Source organism: Clytia hemisphaerica, unplaced genomic scaffold, assembly GCF_902728285.1.
Source record: "Clytia hemisphaerica strain Z4C2 unplaced genomic scaffold, Clytia hemisphaerica genome assembly, whole genome shotgun sequence".
Taxonomy (NCBI): domain Eukaryota; kingdom Metazoa; phylum Cnidaria; class Hydrozoa; order Leptothecata; family Clytiidae; genus Clytia; species Clytia hemisphaerica.
Window position 1 is genome coordinate 1097369 of NW_027104390.1, and position 16496 is coordinate 1113864.

A 16496-nucleotide genomic window follows, 5' to 3' on the forward strand; every position below is an offset into this window, starting at 1 on the left:
TGGAGAAAGCTTAAAGTTGCCTATCTAGCCCTTCGGGCTTTACAGATATCTGTGGTATAAACAAGGTCATCTAACGTGTTCTTGTTGTTTAGGTAACCCTGCCCTAGAAAGCTTCAGTTCAGAACACATATTTTACGGAGACAGGGGTATAATCAATAGAAAATTGATATAATGTTGTTGCCTAGTAACCCTAGAAACTTTCAGTACACATCCTCTTCGTGGAGAAACAAATATCTTACGCGTTTATCTTGGCAAACTGTTTTTTTTTTTAGATTTTAGAACACATCAAACTATAAAGTAGTGATAAGTTTAGGGAGACAAATAGTGCGATACAGGTTTCCTAGAAATCAGAATACATCATTTGTATGAAAATTTAATTTAAATGTCATAACATTGGGTCTCCTAAAAGATAAGAACACGTATTTCTAAAAAATCTCCGCCGGCTGTTTCTGTAACTAAAGAAACCAAGAACTATTTTCTGTGTCTTTGTAAATAAAAACTTATATCTCAATTCGCAAAAGAGTGCTCAATCATAAAAAGTTAATTACTACGACGTGGAAAAAAATCATGCGCACTAAAAACATAAATCTTACGAAATAGGTTGATATCATCTCTCAAGGTTTTAGTACGCACATACAAAAGGGTCGACTTTCTGGTTCGAATTTCGTTTATTTCGTTCACCTGTTCGCTCTTGATCAAATTTGTTATGTTGAGGTTTAAGGTCTAATTCCGTTCTAAAAATTAGATTGAAAAAAGTCCACTTTCCTAGTCTAGTGAAGTCCAAAGCAGATGCCATTAATATCCTCGTGAATATCAACCCAGAAGCCCTGTTACCCAAAATTAGTTCCATTAAAGGCACTTTTTCACATTAAAATAGTCAAATTAGAACGATTTAAATCGAATGTTTATTTAAGTTATTGTGAACTTTCTGGTCAATAAGGTTTATTCACCTAAAGTACGATGATATGAAATTGGACAGGATTGACAAAAAATAATGTGAAAAATTCATTCCCAATCAACTCAATGATGGATATTATGTTTTAAAAATTATGAAATTATTAAAATAATTTCAACAATTAAAATTTACACTTATGTCACAAAAAAATTCAGGATGTAGACAATAAAATAATTTGTTCAGTGTTCATAACCTTCGGGTAAAGGATTGTTGTGTCCGTGGAAAAGTGAGTGATTACCATCGCCCCATGGGAAAGACTGAAAAAAAGAAAAGAAAAAGAAGAATAAATTGATTAATATTCTTGGCATGGTTATATTATAATCATTCGTCCAGACGGATCTGTAACCCACCAATTTAGATTTTGCCGTTTTTCACTAAATACCCCCTCCCTTTTGATAATTAGCGAGTTTATGTATTTAAACTTTTGAGGACGGTAAAATGACTGAATCAATTTGGAAAAAATAACCCGCAAAGTATCTTTAACCATGAAAATATGGGTCTAGCTTATAAATTCTGACGTCATCAAATATATAATTTTTTTTTCTTTCTGGAAAGTAAAGCTGCATAAAAGTTAGAAAAACTTGTAAAATTTTATGATTGTATCAGAAAAACAAGTGATTTTGGACTTTATGGACCTACCTGGTTATGCATTTAACACATATATAATTGATATCTACGTGAGCGTGACAAATAAACAATCATTCAAAACGCAAATAGTGACGATCTATTAAAATTAGTCGTTTGTTTCTCATAAAAAAACGTTTAAAACCAAAATTTCATGCTCTTGAAATATTCTTTCATACTAGCCGGTACCCGGCGTCGCACGCCGGTTAAGCTGTAGCTGAACGCACTAAAAGTCCTTTGGATGTTGAAGCTGGCTTAAAAAAGCGATCAAATAAAAAAAAGAAATCTCTACAACGTTTAACTCTAACCTTCCCCGGGTGTCTTATCTTTTAACCATATTTCGATCGTTTACTGTCCCCCCCCCCAGTGACATAATTTTTTGTTTAAGTCAAAAGTTATCAGAAAGAGCATCGTTTACTGTACCAGTGTCGGAAACGACTCTGCAGGTAGTTATTTTTCTCGCTTCGCTCGCGTTAAATATGCCGTCCAGATTAAATGACAATTTTTCAGGAAAAAGTGGGAAGGTCACAAAGAATAGTGCAACTTTTTGTTTTTATCAGATCGAAAAAATATAAAATTGTAAGTTGCTTTTTTAAACCCTTGTCATAACTTTTCGAAGTTAAACATAAAAAATGACGTACACACATTTTTTAACCGTAACGACGGCTTGAATATTTTTATAAGAAAAAAGAAGTGAAATTATTTTTTCTTATGCTTTATATCGCCCTTTGAATGCTGTTGTTGTCCACAAACATTTTTATGTTTTGATTTACTTTTGAAATATTCTTTTCTATGAAAAGAAATTGTTTTGTTTTGAAAAGAATTCGAATGTCATTAATAAATACGATCGTTAAATACATTCGAAAACATTTAAAACAAAAGAAGAGAGAAAAAGGCAAGTCTGGGCAGAAGTTAAAATTATTAAATGTAGATGGGCCTTAAATTTCAAAACAAAGGCTTAATAAAGTCTAAACCAAGCTCTATCCGATCTTTTGCAAATGGCGCGAATCCAATAGAACAAATTTGTGGAGCAAGAGACTAAAAGTCATAATTTTAAAACTCAAACAAAGCGAAAACGAAAGTGGTGACACACAGACACACAAAGCACCGCTATTAATATATAGATAAACCAAAATTTCATGCTCTTGAAATATTCTTTCAAATTCAAGACTGAGCAAAAAAAACATCCATCTCATAAAAAAATTGATTAATTTAACTAAAACATTGATGTATGCTTATTAATAGTGATTCTTATAGATAAACATGTGTTTTTTGAGCCAACAATTTTTTTTTCAAAAACTCTGCTTGAGCCATCTTTTACCTATGATGGTACCCTACCTTCATGCAAAAAAGTTAAGGATCCAATTTTTCACAAAGTCCAAAAAACCCGTTTTTTAGCCGTTTTTTGGCCCAAGTTTGCCCAAATATTTTTTTTTTCGAAAATCGGGCTCCGTCACATTCGAGGGTTTATAGTTATGCATCTTTGTGCAAAAAATCAGAAAAAACTAATGAGCCAATCACGAGGAAACGACGAACGAACGAACGAACGAACGAACGGACAAAGGTTAATTTATAGAACCTCCACCCCACCGGGGTAGGTCCAAAAATTTAATATGAGGGGTGGAGGATACAACGATTTTCAGTGATTTACCCCCCGAACAAAGTGACTTTTGGCCCCCGGACAACGGGTTTTACCCCGAACAAGCTTAACATTAGTTGACCCCCCCCGGACAACCGAAATTACTCCTGGACAGAGCAAATTTAACCCCCGGATAAGGCAAATTTTCATGATTTTTCGCTACACCCCGGACATTATCCTCCACCCCCCCCCCCCATGAACGGACATTTTCTGGAAGAGCCCATTAACTGGGTACTAACACGTTTTCAAAGCTGGGATTATTATGCAATTATAACGAATCAAAGACAAGGAGCAAGGAAGGAGTACTTACAGTTTTTCTGATTCTCAAATGTTCAAAGCCAACAAATTCAGGGTGGGCGTGCTTCATGTGTTCCAGTTCATCTGTGATGGCATTATAGGCACATAATCCGATCCCAGGTAGGGCGATAAATAAAGAGATTTTCTTCCATTGCATCGATGTGGCTGGAGAAATAGAATAAAGGTGTTTAATTATCGAATCAGACCTTTTTTTCCAATAAATTTGATGTCCCTGAAAGGACCAAAAACCATGATGAATTACCTAAATTTTAAGAACAACTGTGTCCCTGTTAGCTATTTGGAGCACATTGAAAATGGGCCGATCCTTAATAAAAAGCCGAATTTTTGGCCGATATGGACCGGTCTGGACCGGTCTGGACCGTTCCTGGCCAAATTTGGTCGATGTTGACCGATCTTGGCCAATCTAGGCCGATCTTATCCGAGCCATATTTTTTAAAATCTTTTCTCTAAACAAAGGCCGATCTAGACCGGTCGAAATCGACCCAATTCAGCCAATACCGGTCTGAAAACAAACAAGCAACTCTTTTTGAATGACGGTATTTTTTTGTTTACAATTTCGAGTGGCCAAAAACTTTCGAATCTTTTTGTAAAAAGTTCGAATGAGCTCCAGAGAACGTTCGAATGTTTTGAGAATTGTTTGATCAAATTATAAAAAAAGACTTTCGAATGTTTTGAAAAGTCTCTGACTCTAAAACCAAAACAAAAGCAAATTGAAAAGAACCAAAACAAAAGCAAATTGAAAAGAACCATAACAAAAGCAAGAAGAAAGAAGTATTTTCATTTTTATGTTTTCACTAGAGTAAAAACCTTCACGACCTTGAAGATAAACCTTGACCTAAAAGATAAAGATTATAAGATTAAAAGTATCAAGATTACTGTAATATTATTGGATTATCAACAAAGGAAGAGGCAAGTAACTGTTCCTTTTTCAGAGATTGTACAGTCGTTAGTAAAAGGCCGAAACAATTGGTATTCCTTTTGGTTTTGGTGTTACTTGACTAGCTGTGTATGAAATACAAAGAAAAATATTGACAGGCAAGTTTTTAACAGGGGAGATATGTAAATGGTACAGGGATGTCTAAATAAACTAACGAAGGGACACGGTGCAATTCTATTCTAAGGAGGATTCTAACAATCTTTTTCAAATGGATTCATAAGAGCAAGCGAGTCGAGTTCTTATAATTGGTATTTCGGCTTCCGTAAAACGTTCTGGACCGTTTGGATCGGCCTGGACCGGTCCATATCTGTCTGAACCAGTCTTACATTGGCCAAACACCATCGTTTTTGTTGACAAAACGGACCTGGCCATTATTGGCCGTTCCAAACCGGACTTGACCGGTCTGAACCGGACCTGGCCAATCTTGAATGTGCTCTAAAGTCTGTCTCAAAATAATTTGCAGCGGAGACAAAAAACGCTATAACTAAATTCAAACTAAAGTGTATCCAGATATAATTGGCAGTGATAAAAAGAATGCCTGTGACTTTTGATAGTTTGATATAATTTCAAAAATTCTTTGCTTGTTTCAGAGAATCAAAAGCGCCATATTTGAATGTATTTTTGATTGAAAAATTCGCAATTTTTAGCGGTTAAATTTGCGATTGCAAAAATTGAGCTTTATTTCTACTTATGCTACAAGGTTCATTTTTACACCATTGGTAGTTCAACCTTAGATTAAGAAGGTTGTCAAATTTCAAGGTAAACGGAAAAGTCCTTTGGAAGATATGGGACCCGAAATATCCCTTGCTAGCACTTTTCTAGAAAACATCCAATCTCCAAATTTTTAGTAAAAACAGGGGTTTATCTTTTTTGAACAGTGCAATTAAAAGTGTTGATGCATTGGCATTATTGGTATCATTGATATTATATGAAGGTTCCATGGGGACAGTAATGCAATGCCCAAAAATGTCAAAAACTTCAAATTGGCATAAATCCGATTATGGATGTTCAGACCAAAATATTTTGGGATTTTACTCAGTTCATTGTACTTAACATATCCAAAAATTAAAAAAAATCTAAGTTTCATACTATTGGACCTGCCCCAAACTGCCCCATTCTTAAAAAATTGATCAACACTAAAGTAAAAACAATTCTGCAAATGTAAATGGATGAAGAAAACAACGATAAACTCAACGAGTTGATCAAATCTATTATTCAAATCTACTTTTAGCCTTCTAGTCTCTAGTTACAACCAGTCTGAGTATTTTTAATGAACATCATATTTTTTATACGCTACATATATATTTATCATACTCAATTTCCAGGTGAAGAGCCAATTGTAAAACTTTGGAGATACTGTGAAATATATCGTTATTATTATTATTATTATTATTATTATTATTATTCGGTGTATATTTTCGTAATGATAATCGATAATGCACTATGTATAAAAGTTTTCCTTCTATTTATAATAGATAAGGTACGCTTTTTTTTAAAAATATATATATAATATAATAGTTTTTCTTAATGATGTCAGAGCAAGCAAAAAAAAAAAGAAGAAAAACTATGCGAAATAAAGCTTCAAATCACCCCTACTTGCCGAAGAATTTTTCTTTCCCCGTAGGGTAGAGAAATTTGTCGCTTTTCAGGATGTTCTGGAAACGAATAAATTTCGGATTGTATGACCTAGGACATAATTGTTTTGGTTTGATTTAGATTGAGATAGACCTAAAGATTGTGCAACAGAGATTTGTCAGGCTTGGCAAGGTTGCGTAAGATCTTAGCAAACAACTAAAACTAATTCATAATATAATATAATGGAAAAAATAAAAGTTAAAATTAAAGGTGTCGTATTTTGAAAATTGTGTAGTCTTGATCGAGGTTGTGGAGTTTCTAATGGGACAGCTTCAATTGCCAATAAATTTCCTTTCAGAAAATCTATTGCTTCCCGAAGTGTCCCATGTGAAAATTTAAACTCAAGTAAATTTAGATAGAAGATATAGAAACTAAAAAATAAATTCCAAAAATTATTGGCTTTTGAAGGACTATAGACTTAAATTTCCCAAAGACTTAAAGTTCCTAAGTTAAATTCTATTTGAGATATTTTAAATATAACAATAAACATTCTAATATATTAGTAGATATCATATTGTTAAATAGGCTTGTTAAAATTTGTCAAAAGATTTATGGGTCACCTTTACTTGCCAATAAATTTATGAATGTATCAAAAATTTACTGCTTTTCTAGGCATCCCTTAATGGAATTTACGTTAATATCAGGGCTGGAGAATTCAGGAATTTAAATTTAAAAATTATAGAATTATATAGTGGTGGCAAAAGTTTATAAAATATTTCATCGTTAGATTAAGAATTTGACTATGAACGATTTCAAAAATCGGCCGAGAAAAAATGTCTAGAAATATTGGATGTTCCCAAGAGAACAATCTTTTGCATTTCATTAACATTGATTTTTAAGTCCATTTTTTGTTCAATAAGTTTTTGAAAGTTTTCATGGATCGACCCTAAAGCTCCAATGACGATTGGTATGGTGTTGACTTTCCGACCATTCCAAAGTTGTTTTACCTCTATGGACAAGTCTACATATTTCGTAACCTTTTCGTTTCGTTTTCGTGCGATGTTGGAATCAAGTGGTACCGCTATATCTATTAGTTGGATGTCTCGAGATCGTTTATTTAGGTATATGATATCGGGTTTGTTGTGGGTGACGCGTCTATCCGTTTGTACTGGGAAATTCCAGAGGATTTTAACGTTATCGTTTTCGAGGATAGGTTCGGGATCATATTGGTACCATTTAGTGGCTGTTGGTTCGATGAATTGGTATTTTTCGGCTAGTAGGAGGTGGATGTAGCGGCAGACGTTGTCATGTCGTTGGGTGTATTTGGTAGGTGCGAGGATAGGGCATCCAGAGATGACGTGGTGGATGGTTTCAGGTTTGGTTTTACAGGCTCTGCAGGTATCGTCATTTGATGTTTTGTGGATGTGTTTTTTGGTGTATTTGGTTGTGATGGCGTTTTCTTGAATTGCGCAGATGGTGGATTCTGTTGCTCGTTTGAGTGTGGAAGATCGTAGCCATGAAAGGGATGCGGTTTTGTCGATGTGGGGTTGATTTGACGGTTTGGATTTTTTGATTGGTACGGATGGTTTTAACGCGGGTTTTCAGTTGTTGGTTGTTGAGTTGTTGTGATTGTTCTTCGTCGATGTTGAGTTCTCTGAGGTATGTTTCGGCTTTTTGATGGATGGACTTTGCACCTTTGGATGTTTGTGACGTTGATACTAGCACAATAAGACGTTCTGTGGAGTTTTTTAGATATCTGCTGTACTGGATGATCTGGTTCTTGTAAAGGTCTGTGATGTTGAGTAGACCTCTGCCTCCTTGTTTTCGACTGATGTATACTCGGTCAACGTCGCTGCTGAGGTGGAGCATATGATATTGACGTAAGGTGTTTCTTGTTTCTCGGTCAACCTCTTCCAGTTCGGTAACTGACCAGTCAAGGACTTGGAATCCGTAAGACAATGCCGGTACTGCGTACGTATTTATGGCTTGAATAGTGTTTTTACTATTGAGGGATGATTTTAAGATCTTCTTCACCCGTTGAAAGTATTCTGTTCGAAATTTATTTCTCATATTCTTTTTGTCAATTGTGTTCGATTGAAGCATACCAAGATACTTGTACTGTTCGCGGAGATCAAGAGCTTTGATGGTTTCCTCGGTGTGGAGGGTGATGTCATTCCCTTTTGTCAGCTTTCCTCCTCTTATCGACAATGTATTACATTTATCCAAACCGAAACTCATACAAATATCATTGCTGAACATGGATACAATTTCGAGAAGGTCTTGAAGTCGTTCATCGCAGTTCGCATAGAGCTTTAGGTCGTCCATGAATAGAAGATGACTGACTACGGTACGGTTGTTTCTGGGGCCTATAGCGTAGCCGATCGACGATCTTTTGATGAGCCACGATAGAGGTAACAGGCTTATGACAAAGTTTAACCCAGAAGGACAATCACCTTGGAAGATACCGTTGTGGATGTTGATCGGATCGGAAGATACGGTAGTGTCTTGCGTTGAGATGTTGAGGGTGGTCTTCCATTTGGTCATTGTGGTGGTGAAGAAGTCGATGAGTTTCTCAGGAAATTTGTGTATCTGGAGAGATCTTGTTAGCCAGTCATGCGGGACAGAATCAAAAGCTTTTCGATAATCAATCCAGGCTGTCGATAGGTTGCGTTTTGATTTTCTTGCATTCTCCAGGATCATGCTGTCGATTAAGAGTTGGTCTACTGTCCCTTGGTTACCTGAGATCCCACCCTTTTGTTCTTCGGGAATTAGGTCGAATGTAGTTAGGTGGGTTTTCATACGTTTCGTGATGATGCTGGTCATGATTTTGTATGTGATGGGAAGACATGTGATGGGGCGGTAGTTGGACGGAATTTCAGTTTGAGGTTTCTTTGGTATGAGTGTTGTCCTGCCGGATTATTATTATTATTATTATTATTATTATTATTATTATTATTATTGCTTCCGAGAAGAGATACACTCATAAATTCCTCTTAGAAGATATGAACTATCCAACCATAAACTGGGATAACTGGACAGCGCCACACTCTGAGGAAAGTAAGGAATAAAAGTTTTTGGACGCTCTCAGAGACGCGTTTTTCTATCAACTTGTTGATGAACCAAAACGATGCAGAGGAACAGACGAACCTTCAACGATAGACTTAATACTTACTTATTGACAAAATCAAGTAAGCGACCTTCAGTACCTGAGCCCCCTTGGGAAGAGCCACCATAGCATATTGGTGTTTACGTTTGATTGCTATACTCAACGCAAACTCAATTCTAAAAGATATAGTAATGAAACCGGTGACTATACAAAGATAAAACAACACCTGAATGATGGAGAATGGTCGAAAAATTTAATCAACGAATCGAGAGAAAAATCAGTAACAGATATGTGGACAATCTTTTAAAGAAAAAATACTTGATCTGAGAAGCCAGTTTATTCCAATAAAATATATATTAATAATCAAAGCTGCAAACTCAAGGGAGCTATACCAATCAAAAAAGAGGTCCAGAATGGGATAAAACAAAAACGACAAGTTCACAGGCTCTGGTTAAAGTCTAAAGACCCGGAAGAAAAAGCTAGGAGCCGTACAAACTACATAACATCACAGAACAGAGTGAACCGAAAGATAAGACAAGCTCGAAGGTCATACAAAAAAAGTATCTGCGACAAGTCGAAAAGTAAACCAAAGATCTTTTGGTCACATGTCCGAAGTAAACTAAAATCTGCAAGTGGGGTTTCATCCCTGCTCAAAACACCAAATGACATTTCATCTTTAATACATGAAGAGCATGAAAAAGCAGACATCCTGCAGAAACAATTCTGTAGTGTCTTCACAAAAGAACCTGAAGGAGAACTACTAGAATTCCAGTCCCGCAAAGAATATCCCGTCATCAAAAGAATACCAATAACAAAAGATCTTGTTTACGAATCTATACTGAAACTTGATGACAACAAATCGTTTGGTCCAGATGAAATGCAACCAAAAATGTTAAAAGAACTTGCACTTTTAATGATCGAATTGTTATAGACGGGAGTCCTACAGGAAGAATGGAAACTAGCATATGTAACTCCAATTTATGAGAGCAAAGGAGCGAAATTTGGCTGTTAACTACCGACCTGTAGGTTTGACATCGATCATTTGTAAATTGATGGAAACAATTCTACGAACGCACATCACACAACATCGCGACGACCTGGAACTCCTTTCAAATAAATAATATGGTTTCATTAGCAAACGCTCAACAGTTACCCAAATGTTAACATACATCGGTAGATGCTGTGAAAGTACCTCAGAAGGAAAAGTGGTAGATTGTATCTATTTCGATTTTGCGAAGGCATTTGATACCGTGCCACACCGTCGATTGTGCAAAAAACTAACGGGATATGGACTCAAAGGACCTACTCTTGATTGGATAAGAGCATTCCTTAACGGATGTAAACAACAGGTAAAAGTGAACCAGTCAAAATCAACAACAAATGACAGTAGTAAGTGGAATACCACGGGGTAGTGTACTTGGGCCGCTACTTTTTGTTCTATATATCAACGATCTTCCTGATAAAATCATATCATCCATACTACTTTTTGCTGATGATACAAAAATATTTAAAGAAGTTGACTCGATCGATGACTCTCTTATCATACAAAAAGATATTGAGGAGCTGGAGAAATGGTCTAAAGACTGGTTGCTTCAGTCCATCCAGACAAGTGCCATGTACTTACAATCGGAAAGTTTACAAACATAAAATATGCGCATCCATATACTCTAAATGGAAATCAACTGGAACACGTTTGCATAGAGAAAGATCTTGGTGTTGTTATTGATGCAGAGTTGAGTTTCGAGGAACATATCTCTAAGCAAGTCAACAAGGCCAATTCGATGCTTGGAGTTATTAACCGTGGCTTCCAAAACCTTAGCCGTCAGATTTTTCTTACTTTGTACTGTACTTTCGTTCCACCGCATCTTGAATATGCACAATCAGTCTGGTCACCGAAACTAAGGGAACACGTCAACCTATTGGAAGGAGTGCAGAGGCGTGCGACAAGGCTTTTCAAACTTTACAAAAATCTCTCTTATGAGGACAGACCACGAAGCTTGCAATTACCAACACTAGAGTTTCGTAGAACTTTTTGTGATATGGTCATCTTCACTTATACGATAAAGCTAGGAGAGTCTAGTTAGTATTCCAAAGGTGCAGTGAACTTTCTAACGGTAAAAAGAAACTCAAAAACTGCATTTTAAATCATCATTCACCACTCTTCCCTTATAAAAAAGAGAAACACAGGGCGTGTGCTACGTCACATTTTTCGTATCCATAGCAATGCAAGGGAATTTTCAAACAACTCTTATTCCGGGTGTAGAAAAGTAAAGCCCTATAAACCATATATATTTGAAATTGTCTCAATGAGCTCTATTTGAATCTGTAATTTATTTGTTGACAATTTTGAAACGTTAATTCCCCTTTAAATCAAACTAGTCCAAATTTACACACAGTCTAACTAATCATTTACAATATGGCTTTTCCAGGTAGTTCAAAGCAATAGGAAAGGGTGGCTTTTAATCAAGCTGGTCTACATAGTTTGGATTTTTTGAAAAATCATCTGCAAAAGGTGGCATTTTGAGGTCCCTATCACTGGCACTTTGTGGAGCAAAGTGGGGTTCCCTTGAAAATAAGTCAACATAAATTTTACATATTAAAAAGGATTCAAATAAATGCATTCACATAAAATTTCATCAATGGATGACTTTTTGTTCTCCAGATAATGCGATTTTCCAGACTGACATTCTGTGGTCCCCCCTAAATAAAGTATAAAAGTTCAATTTGAGAAAAAAATACCAAAAACCTAAAACTTTGAGATTTAAGTTACTGGGAAGAAATTTTATAATAGAAGACCTTGTAAAAACACCAAAAAAAGTTTAAAAAAGTACAGAAAAAAAAAATTAGAGCAAAAGTAAATTTCATGTACATACTGAGGGGCAAACACCTGTAAACATAGAAAGGGGGTATTTTTAAGTGCTCTATATGATTAGCCTTTTTTTTTTAAATTCTTTGTTTAGATTTTTCTACCCAGCCCCGTTGTTATGTACGGCAGTCAGGACCTCACTTCATTTTATCGATATTACGCAAACGGTAGTGTGCGCTAAATTATTTTGGTTTCGCTTTCAATTTCAAGCAAAGGTCTTAGCAACAGGGCGCGCGTACATAGCAACAGGGCTGGGTAGAAAAATCTAAACATAGAATTCAAAAAAATACCAGTCATCGTATACTGTAGAGCACTAAAAAATACCCCCTTTCTATGTTTAGTTTGTTCTACCTTGGATTATAACTGAAAATATCTTCAAAAAACCTTTGTCCTCTATCAGCCCGTGCGGTAATCTTTACCCGTTCCCATTCTTAGATAATGAATAAGAGACAAAATATGCACGGCATTGATTATGACATCATTAATATGTCAATGTCGATTCAACGCCTGTTAAAGAAAATAATTCATAGATAGTTCTTTTTATCTTGAAATTTAGAAATACGAACAAAAAAAAAGAATCAAATTAAATATTTGTTTCCTATCTAGATTATATCAGCGTTAGAATACGGTAAATTTTCACGAAAAATATTTCGCGATGGCGGTAGGCCCAATCGCGCCCACGGGAAAGTTCCAATTTTTAATTATCAGGAAATCAGGGAAACCGGTTCACCACGTGGATAACAAGCAATATGCTAAATGGACATACCTTACCTGATGATTAAAGTTAAATAGCAATGCGAAAAGAAAAATGAAAAAAATCAGTCAGAAAATATAGCGTTTAGCGAAAATACACAACACAATAAATTCATCATTGATTGTTGATGGGGGGAGAGGGAAGAGTTGTAGGGAAATAATAAATAGGAAGTTCTGGTCGCAAAAATCAGTTTTATTGACAATTGAATCATACTTGATGGTGAGCATTGTTATGAATAATGTTTTTGTGTGAAAAGCATAGAAATATAAGTAAACTAAACGGTGATTTCCAGCATTTTCAACCGGAAAATTTTTTTTCTCAAAAATCGAACTCGGCCATGTTTTGAGCATTGTGAATACGCATCTTTCTGCAAAAAATCAGAAAAAACTACAGCCCTGTGAATTCAGACAAAATCATATCGGCACATAAATGCCGACCAAAACTGGGCGTAGGCCGGCAAAATTTTGCCGACCTAGAGGTCATTTTAGGTCGGCAAAGCCGTCCTAAGTAGCTTGTTTAGATCGGCAAAGACAATAATTAACGAACTAACAAATTCAGCTGCTCTATAATTGTGTTATTAAGTTTTATGTTTTATAAAGAGAATGGAATGAGGCTCGATTATCGTGTGGTATCAAATGATAACACAATTAGATTAACCTAACAAATAATATTTTCCCTCTTTAGGTCGGTTTTGCCGACCCAAAACATTTCTTTTGTCAGCACGCCGACCTAGAGTGTAAACTACGTGGGGAAATAAAAGCCAACTTCAGCTCAAGTTAGCACAAGAAACCGACTTTTCCGACATATTTCCGGCATTTTCGGCCGGAAAACTTTTTTTTCAAAAATCGGGCTCCGTCACATTTTAGGTATTGTCATATTGCATCAGTGTGCAAAATTTCATAAAAAAATATAAAGTACAGCTTGAAAAATTCAAGAAATACTGACTGTCTTTCCGGCGAAAATAGGTTGTTCCGGCGACTTTTAAAATAGTTCCGGCTTCAAAAATCAATTTTATTGAAAATTGAAACATGCTTGATGGTGGGCATTGCTATTAATAATGTTTTTGAATGAAAAAACAACCAATTATAAGGAAAAAGTCCAATGAAAATCTAGAAAAACGGCGATTTCCAGCATATTTCAGGCATTTTCCGCTGGAAAAAAAATTTTCTCAAAAATCGGACTAGGCCATGTTTTGGGCATTGTTAATACGCATCTTTGAGCAAAAAATCAGAAAAAGTAATGATGAAATCTCGAGAAAATACCGAAAAACCAGTTTTTCCGGCATATTTCCGCTATTTTCGGCCGGAAATTTTTTTTTTTCGAAAATTGGGCTCTTTCACATTTTGAGCATTGCTGTTTTGCATCATTGTGCAAAAAATTAGAAAAAACTAATGAGCCAATCTCGAGAAAAGCTGGTAACTAACGGACAGACGGACCTACAGCCCACCGGGGTAGGTCCAAAAATCGTACATAATGAAACCTGACAGAAGGTTTTCAACCAGATTTATTCAGATAAAGCTATAAGAGGTTCATTACTTGTGGTGGATTTTAAAACCTACATAACCAAAAACGAAATTTGTTGGGAAGGAAAGAGTAAACGCAAGACAGAAGGTTTGGTTGTGTTCATCAGGTATGTTTTCATTCTATCCGAACTAATGCTATAAAAGACCAAGGAGGCCCTGACTGATGTACGCGCGCCCTGTTGCTACGACCTTTGTTTGAAATCGAAAGCGAAACCAAAATAATTTAGCACACACTGCCGTTTGCGTAATATCGATCAAGTGAAAGGAGGCCCTGACTGGCACTGGCCCTGACTGCCTGGAGACAAGTATTTGATCACCAATAAAATCGATAGCAATAGGTGGTCACTGACAGTTAGTCACACTAGCGTCCCGCCAAAATGCGTATCAAATATTAATGCTGCGAAAGCGCTATATCGTTTACTTGACTCTCAAGCAAAAAAATGCGCCGCAAAACTTCTAAAGGGATTTGTGAAAAAATAACCCGGCGCTTTTTAATGAAATTAACATTTTCAAAAACTTTGAGAAATTGCCTAAAATTTGAGCCATAGATAAAAAAATTTGAGCCAAGCCAACCTTGAAAACTAATTTGAAGATCAACTTCCCAAGAAAAACCCACCTAGATCTGCGCATCGCCGGATAGGCTATCTCCCGGAAATTTTGCCGGACCTCAAACAATTACCCATTTACATGTGCAGAATTGTTTTTACTTTAGTGTATAAACAAGGCCTTAAAAATCAAAGCGCTGTCTCGGGAATTGAATGACAAATTTTGGTTGGTTGATTTTGGCTGTTGCACGTTTTATTTTGTTTCCAACTTTCAAGTTTTAATTAATATTGTCTTGCGAACTTGGTTCAGGTAACTCTCATCCTTGTTGTTGAAATGTATCCTGTAGATGACTGATGTTGTTTTTCTGAAAGCTTAATTTCCTAGTGTGACTAACTGACTGACTTTCAGCATGTCATCGCTGAAAGGATCACCCTTTTCCAAACGTCCGCGCTCGATAGGATCAATCATCGGAACGCTGGATGACGGATCGATATGTGATCGATGGATTACTTAACGATCCGGATAAGAGATCGATGGAGGATCGATACTCAAGATTTCTTTAAGCTTATGATTAGTTATCGATTATTTATCGATCTATCATCGATCTTTTATCGATCTTACCCTATCGACCCCTCGATTTCGATCTATAAACAACGATATTATCGATCGATGAGATCGATTACGATCAATGACGAATCGATATACTCGATTGAAAAACTAGCTCGATAATGGTAGCAACTCCAGAAGATTTTTCAAATTTTAATTTTTTTTTCAAAACCTATCCTATCATGAGAGCTTTCAAAAAGAAAGAAAATGAGGGGTCATAGGCCTCCAGAGGATAACTGGTTTGTAAGATATTCAAATTTAGTGTCAAAAATTTGACTAAAAATGTCAAAAAAAAGGTTAGGAAAATAGCTTGGAAAAATTCGAAAAATGTGTCAAAAAGAAAATAAAAATTTTCCAGTCATGCTTCTCAATTTTGCATATCTCTTTTTCTCTAGTGTGCTAGAGACCTCAAATTGGAGGGAGAATTCTTTGATGTGTTAGAATCATTATTTAAAATATTTGTAAAAATATTTAGTATATTATCAAATAATGAAAGATATATCTTTTTTGATAAAGACGACATTGCATTGTTTTTTTTTGTTTTCGAAGAAAATTAGCTTGGTAAGGTTGAAATGAGTCAAAAAAGGTGGTAGGACCCATTTTCAAGGGGCCTCTGGAAATGGGGAACAAAAACTTATGAATAAAAAATAAGTTTTCGAAAGGAGAAACCCCAATGAAAAGAAAATCCATTTCAGCAAAATAAAACTTTTTTTAAGCATTCCCATGCAAAAAGCAAAAAAAAGTGAAAAAAAGAATAAGAAATTGAACGATTGTGATTTTTGAATCCTCACCCTTTTTCTGATAAATATACAAGTTTCAGCCTTCAAATACATTTCCTCCGTTTCCAGACACATTTGTTCATCGATAGTTGGAATTTTTTTTCTCCCGGGCAAACAATTTTCAAAAATGTTGCAAATGTTCGGCTTTTACCAATTGCCGTTAGCCCGTTCCACAGTGTTATATACCGCTAGAAAGCTAAGATCACGGGGCTTTATAGTAAAAACCGGAACACTTTAGATACATAGAAAAAAAGTTCGAAGGGTTCAA

At 35.7% G+C, this 16496-nt stretch overlaps 2 protein-coding genes across 2 annotated transcripts in view; one reads left to right on the top strand and one right to left on the bottom strand.

The window, feature by feature from the left end:
* LOC136819859 (all-trans-retinol 13,14-reductase-like) overlaps positions 1 to 16496 on the top strand; it is a 133700-nt gene that overhangs the window by 40280 nt on the left and 76924 nt on the right. The gene's annotated exons all lie outside the window — the stretch shown is intronic.
* On the bottom strand, positions 1005 to 3711 carry LOC136819807 (cytochrome c oxidase subunit 6A1, mitochondrial-like). The gene is made up of 2 exons (XM_067076048.1): positions 3529 to 3711; positions 1005 to 1212 (listed from the first exon to the last, which is right to left on the bottom strand). The coding sequence occupies exons 1-2, from the start codon at positions 3670 to 3672 to the stop codon at positions 1135 to 1137; spliced, it is 222 nt and encodes a 73-aa protein (XP_066932149.1). The 5' UTR covers positions 3673 to 3711; the 3' UTR covers positions 1005 to 1134.